Genomic DNA, 7,023 nt, shown 5'->3' on the forward strand with positions numbered 1-7,023 from the left:
GTCCAGGCCCCTTGGAAAGTGTTTGAGGTCACCACGCTGCTCCGCTCCTGGCTGCACCAAGACACAGCCCCTGGGCACCACACGGGGACGAAGCGGTGGGATGCGAGCGGTTCGGCCGCCACCGCGATGCACTTGCCCACCTTGAGCGATGCCGGCCACAAGGATGCGACGGACAGAGTCCTGCTGCTCGTGTTCTCCAAGGACAAGTCACCGGGAGACCACAGCCTCATCAGGACAGCGGAGACCTCCAAGCACGTCATGCGCGAGAGCAGCTCCCAGGGCCCAGGGATGCGCCGGCACCGCCGCAACAAGAAGGAGAAGCAAAGGATCAAAGCGAGTGATGCTGGTGCTGCCGTCCCGGCCGAGGAGGGCAGGTCCCTGTGCAGGAGGGTGGACATGGTGGTGGACTTCGAGCAGACCGGCTGGGGCAGCTGGATCGTCTACCCCAAGAAGTACAACGCGTACCGGTGTGAAGGGCGCTGCCCATCGCCCGTGGACGAGACCTTCAAGCCCACCAACCACGCGTACATACAGGTAAGAGGGGTTGGATCCTGCTCCTCTCCCTGCACCTCAGCCCCATTGCCCGGGGCAGGGGGTGATGCTTTGCCTTTGCCGTGTCTCCCCACAGAGTTTGCTGCAGCTCTACAAGCCCAACCATGTGCCCTGCCCTGTGTGCTCCCCAGTCAAGATGAGTCCCCTCTCCATGCTCTACTATGAGAAGGGGGAAATCGTCGTCCGCCACCACGAGGACATGATCATCGAGGAGTGTGGCTGCAACTGAGGCGCGTCCCCTCTGCAAGGGGCACATCTCTGCCCAGGAAGCATCCCCAAGGACCAACACACGGACCGGGGTGTCTGTGGAGTGGGTCGAGGAAGCTCTGGCTGTGCCAGAGGAGGAAAGGAGCATGCTTATGGCCATGCTGCATGGATGGACCCAGGCTCCGCGTGGAAAGGGCCATCAGACATCTCCCTGCAGCGCCAGGGTGCTGGGTGCCTGATGCTGTGTTATCCATGTGCCACGGCTGGTGCTGCTCCGCAGGCGCAGGGATGGACCCATGGAGTGTTGCTCCCCATCACAGCAATGACCCTTCTGCCACAACAGGAATCACAGCAGTGGGACACTGCATAAACCATCATACACCCATCGTACACCATCATACACCATCCTACACCCACCATACACCACCATACACCATCATAAACCATCATACACCATCGTACACCATCATGCACCATCATAAACCATCATACACCCACCATACACCACCATACACCATCATAAACCATCATACACCATCATAAAACATCATACACCCCCCTGGGACCATACAGGGAGTGATGCTAAAGATGGACCTGGAGGTCCCGCATCCCTCTCCAGAGCATCACCCATTCACCGGGAGCCAGAGAGGGATTTGCACAGGCAAAGGAGGTGGGTCTGAGCCCCAACCCCAGCACCTCGGCTCACACACTGCTTTCCTCTGTCAATGTGTGCTCAACCCTGATCCACCACTCGCTGGAAGGGGCGGTACGGAAAGGGTTGGATAATTCATCAATAAATTATATCTATTGAAAAAGCCTGGTGGTAAATGATGTAAAACGGTGCAAGAGATGCTCAACAGGAAAGTTCGTGTGAGATAACAAAGATGTTCTCACCCTGATGGGGAGCTGCTTGAGAGCAAGTGGGGAAGCACCTGCAGGTGCTGAAGAGGGGGGATAAAGGGATTTTCCACCTTTATTTACCCCTTGGAGATAAGGGGAAGGGGCATGTTCTCTAGCAGCCATGCAGGCAGCTCTCCTTCGGGTGATGGGGCCGGGAGCTGGAGAAGAGAGCTCCAGCCCCACATGATGCTCATTGCCCCTTGTATGCCAGCCCTGGGGGGCAGTGAGGGTCGGTCCCCGGGTTTGGCCAAGCTCACCCCATTGCAGCCCTGGCTGTGGGTCTGGACTCCCCCAGGCTCCCCCAGCCATGGTGGGGACATGGCACATGCATGGGGACCCCCTGCCATGGGGTCCCAGTGCCATGGGGACCCACTGCCATGGGGTCCCAGTGCCATGGGTACACAGTGCCAAGGGGTCCCAGTGCCATAGGGAGCCAGTGCCCTGGCTGCAGCCAGCACAGCAGAGGGGACAGCGGGAGCATAAGGGCTGGGGCAGGACGGGGCCATCCCCATCCCTCCCCTCCCTGGCCCAGCAGCTCCACTCCACATCCCAGCCCCAGCCTGATTATCCCCAATCCACATCCCAGCCGGCGGATAAACAAAGCGTGTCTGGGCCCTCCAGCCCCAGCAGACCCTCCCCTGGGCCGCTTACATATTCCAACAGCGCTTCACACTGGGACCATCCCGTCATTAGAGGGTCATTTGCAGGAGCTGTCAAGCGATGTGTGGGGCTAACCCCTGGCAGGAGGCAGATGCACCCAGAAACCTGGAAATGTGGGCTCCGGAGGGGATAAAATCAAGTTATTTTGCCTTTTCCTCTATAGGTTTGCTGCTTCCCCTTGAAAACTGGAGGTTTCACCGCCAGCCCTTTGCCCTCCCCAGTGCTCCATCTCTATCTTTGCAATCTCTGCCCCTCCATCAAGCCTGTTTGAAACCCAGCAGCAGGTTCAGATGTTGTTGCAGGGCAGAGAGAGGCCGTTCCCAGTGGAAAAATAAAGGCAGAGATTCCAGGGCTGTAAGGAAAACATCAAAGCGTGGATGGTGGTGACAATAAAGCCATGCACGCTGTGCTTAGGCAGGGTATCTGCTGGTGAGCCCCACTTTGCAAGGCTTGGGCTGGGAGCACGGATCTAATCTCAGAGCAGAGAGATGCTGCCCAGCCCTTCTCCTGCCCCAATACACATTGAGAGCGCGGCTGGGAAAACAGGGGCTCAGCTCCAGCCTGGAGCTGGCTCCCAGCGCCTAAAGGGGCTCCAGGAAACCTGGAAAGGGGCTTTGGACAAGGGCCTGTAGGGACGAGACAAGGGGAATGGCTTTAACCTGCCAGAGGGGAGATTGAGATGAGCTCTGAGGCAGAAGCTCTTCCCTGTGAGGGTGCTGAGGCGCTGGCACAGGGTGCCCAGAGAAGCTGTGGCTGCCCCATCCCTGGCAGTGTTCAAGGCCAGGTTGGACACAGGGGCTTGGAGCAACCTGCTCTAGTGGAAGGTGTCCCTGCCCGTGGCAGGGGGTTGGGACTGGATGAGCTTTAAGGTCGCTTCCCATCCCATCCCTTCCATGACTCTGTTTCAGGCACTCCAAGCTTGGCTAAACCACAGCGGGAGCAGCTCAGGAACAAACCCCTGTTTGTTCCTCTCCCATCACTCTCACTTGGAGCTGCTTTTGCCCTGGGCTCAGCCCCAGGAGGGGATGCAGCCGTGTGTGGCTGCTGTGCACAGCTGGGATGCTCCAGGGAGGTCCGAGGGACAAGTGTTGGCTTTGTCATTGCATTTCCCATCCCTGCCCCTTTTTGTCTCGTGCAAGGCACCCGCATCCTGCTCTGCACCTCACCCTGTACACCACCTGCACACATGTCACCATGGCCCTTTGATAAGCCCTTAGGTCTGTTTGTTCACGCTCTTTCCTTGTGTGTCCAGAGCAAACTGTGCCAATGTTCCACCCTGACCGGGTGCTGCTGCTCCTCCCGAGGTGCAGGATGCAGTGTGGATACAGCCAAGGGTCCATCCTTCCCATGCCAGCACATAGGGATGCTGAAGCCAAGCCAGCCTTTTCCCCAGCACCTCTGGGAGGACCACGAGATGCTCCCCTACCCAAGGGCTTGCAGCAGCAAAAGCCCATTGAGAAACTGGTGCAAAACCTAGAAACAGACTCATAGAATGATGAGTTTGGGTCCAAACCCACCTAGGATGGAGGGTAACGAAGCAGAGCAGGGGATGCTGAGACCACACGACCCCACACCATGAGAACTTCAAGGCACCGGCTTGGGGACAAATTGCACCCAAGTGCCACGTCACCGTGTCACACGTTCACAGTCTCTCTGCCCCCATCACTGCAGCCCCAGGGCCCTGCTTTGGGAAGCCAGCGGGAGCCCTTGGCCCTGCTGGGCTCCCCCCCACCCCTCCCCGGCCGGTGCTTCGCAGGGTGCTCGTCCTCCCTCGGAATTATCGGCTCTGAATTGCTGTCGGAGGCACCTGGTGCTTTGATGCTCCCCCAAATCTACATAAGCCGCAGATACCGATGCAAAGGCACGGGCAAAATACTTCACACTTCCAGCACTTGTTATCCCTAGCGCGGGGTGGGAGGGAACGGGCTCTGAAAGCACTACTCGCAGTAGCTGACACTCCAAACTAGCCAAGCAGATGCTTTGGTACCTGATACAAGGCTCCCGATCTCGCCCTGGCCATTACGGGTCAGAATCTCACAGCAAAGAACAGCAGCGAGGCTGAAACCAGCTTGTTTCACCCCAGGATGAGCAGCCCTTCCCCAGGCTGGCACTGGGACCCCAGTGGGTACCAGCACCGTGTCTCCATCCAAACTTCACCACCGGGTACCACAGCAGGGTGCTGCCCAGTAAAGGGAGCGGGTACCATGTCTCAGGGCATCCCATCATAAGGACAAGCAGTGAGCTGCACCTTAACCCTTTTCAGTACCATAGAAGTAGATAAAGTGGGTGTCACAGTTGTGGAAGGGTATTTCAGGAGAGTGAGGAGGGTAAAATCCCATCCTTTCCCCAGTGAAACCCATTCACCCAGGATTACACCAGTACAACTCTCCCATTCTCAGCCAACCATCACATTTTGGTTAGGACAGAGCAGGAAAACAAGCCCCAGCACTGGAAACAGACTTAAATCACTGCAAACATTCCATGAGTCCGTCACACTTGTCTTCCCAAAACTTACTGGCTTCGGGCAAATTCCTATCAATACAGTTTAAACCCAAATCTGCTGCTTCCCAAGGAATGGAAGCTGGAGGTGGCAGTGATGGGCAGGACACGTGGCTCTGCACAACATCAGCCCCGCAGCGTTCTATAGTGTCATTTCTATCCCCAAACATGAATGCAGCAGTGATCACAGCTCCTCTCTCCTCATACCAAACCCCAGCTGCTGGGTTGGACTTGCAAGACTGATAACACAGCACCTGAGGGCAACAGACTTGAATCGGTTCCCATTAAGGTTTCAGAGAAACACTTCATCTTATCTGCAAGAAAGGCAAGTTTATCTGCAGCAATTGCTTTGTCTCGGCTTCTTCTGTTACTCATTAGTAAAGGCTTGTGTGTCATAATGTCACAATTGAGTTTAATTAGCAGATATTTAAATGCTATCTGACAAGAGGGAGCTGAACAGACACTCACTGTCCTTTAGTAAGCCTGAAGTTCAAGCCTTGGCTTAATATGCAGTTGTCCTCTTCAGATGCCCCCCCCACCAGCAGCACCACTCTAACATAGCCATGTAGTAGTGTTAGAGACTGCTCCAAACACAGTTATTAAACCACACAGAGACCAGAAAGACTCACTCTGGATGCCCAAATCAAACACTGCCACAGTAAAATCACTGTCTCTGGTGAGAATTCCCTTCTCTGAACCAAGCAGGTTTATTCTCAACCTCCCAGATAAACCCCATGTTCCCCCAAAGCCTTGATCCTGCTGTAAGAAGGAGAACCAAGTGCAAACTAGCATTGAAGTTCCAACATGGATCAAAACCCCAGCAGAAAAACCATAGTGAAGCACACACCCGTATTCTGGAAGAGCTCCAGCATTCCAGGAAGCAGGAATTGCAGCAGAGAAGCTGACTTCAGCTGCTTCTACCTGCACCCTGAGCCCTGCCCCTCATCAGGGACAGTGAGCAAAGAACCATCTGGATGGGTTTTGCTGGGTATTTCTGGAGGCAGACTCGGGGCACACAAACCCCCTGCATTGACCATGTATTTATTACGTGTGGGACACACACAGATGCTTTGCCAAGAGACTTTGGGGCATGTCAGCTCTGCCTTGCAGGGGAAAGCAGCAACACAGTGTTCAGCTGAGGCCATACTGATGGCTTTTCCCACAACAGGTTGGCAGGTTGTTGCTGGAAGGAATAAAGGACAAGGAAGCCGTGTTTATTGCATTCATCTCCATACCAGGAGACTCCAAGAGATTTTTATTTCTCCCTTGTATTGCATTTCTGTATCTTTTACAGTATTAAAATGATTAACAAAGGCATGAAATCGGAAACAAAAACAATCATTGAGAGTGTCTCCTCTGGCACTCTAAGGCCCATCATCAGCAGGGGCTGCGCTTGTGTATTCGCACCCATAGGGAGGCTGGGGCTCCATCCTTGTAACACACATTCCAAGGGAATAAACTGCCTTTCCCGGGAAGCAGGAAGGCACTCAAGGCATGGGCTACTGTTAAGCCTGGCTGGTGGGAATCCTCAAGACAAGGTCCTGGTGCTTCACTGGATAAGCGCTCTCAGGGCACGTGCTTTAGATGTCCATGTCAAACTGCTCTTCCTCACCTGCTGAGAGGAAGAAAACCCACCAATGAGCCCTCAAAGTTTCACATTAAATACCATAATATGATTGAAGAAACAGCTCTGCTTCAGGAATGGGGCAGTTTGGTCTTAAAATCAAGCTTGATATGAAAACCGTTGTGTACAAGTGAAATGGAAGCTCTGTCTGTAGAAGGGATCTTACATACAGAGGTAGCAAAGATGCCCTTAAAATAGTTCATTTCTACCCCTGGATGTCCTTGTAGAAAGTAAAGAATAACGTTGATGACAATCACTGGTACAAACACCTGTGACCAAAACACAAAAGCACATTTCATACTTGCTATCCAGAAGCTCTTACCCAAATCAGGCGGTTGGACAGGATGCCAAGGTGAGCAGCAATGACCTATTCCCTGCCCATGGCAGGGGGTTGGAACTAGATAACCTTAAGGTCCTTCCCAACCCAATCCATTCTATGATTGTTCTAAAGCAATACTCACTCGTGTTGCTACTACAGAGTCTTTGTTTAAGTGCTGATGTGCACAAAGTGGCCAACAAACTCTGTTCTCCTGCAGACTAACCTCCACCTTGCTCTCATGCACACCCGCCAGCTTCTGCTG

General features: G+C 54.2%; 2 protein-coding genes across 2 annotated transcripts in view; one reads left to right on the forward strand and one right to left on the reverse strand.

The window, feature by feature from the left end:
* Positions 1-126: 126 nt before the first annotated feature.
* LOC104403613 (nodal homolog) lies at positions 127-781 on the forward strand. The gene is made up of 2 exons (XM_010011819.1): positions 127-534; positions 629-781. The coding sequence occupies exons 1-2, from the start codon at positions 127-129 to the stop codon at positions 779-781; spliced, it is 561 nt and encodes a 186-aa protein (XP_010010121.1).
* Positions 782-6,398: 5,617 nt separating this feature from the next.
* Positions 6,399-7,023, reverse strand: part of EIF4EBP1 (eukaryotic translation initiation factor 4E binding protein 1) — a gene marked incomplete at its 5' end in the record, with an annotated part of 1,350 nt that continues 725 nt past the window's right edge. Inside the window, one exon of the mRNA XM_010011820.1 lies at positions 6,399-6,430. Within this exon, the coding sequence (XP_010010122.1) occupies positions 6,399-6,430 (32 nt within the window). The remainder of the gene's footprint in view (positions 6,431-7,023) is intronic.

Source organism: Nestor notabilis, unplaced genomic scaffold (genome assembly GCF_000696875.1).
Source record: "Nestor notabilis isolate BGI_N333 unplaced genomic scaffold, ASM69687v1 scaffold28623, whole genome shotgun sequence".
Taxonomy (NCBI): Eukaryota; Metazoa; Chordata; class Aves; order Psittaciformes; family Psittacidae; genus Nestor; species Nestor notabilis.

Bases quoted from the DNA above. Each gene is read 5' to 3' on its own strand.
- LOC104403613 (XM_010011819.1), top strand. From the start codon at position 127: ATGCACTTGCCCACCTTGAGCGATGCCGGCCACAAGGATGCGACGGAC. The intron at 535-628 runs GTAAGAGGGGTT...GTCTCCCCACAG, and splicing joins CCAACCACGCGTACATACAG to AGTTTGCTGCAGCTCTACAA.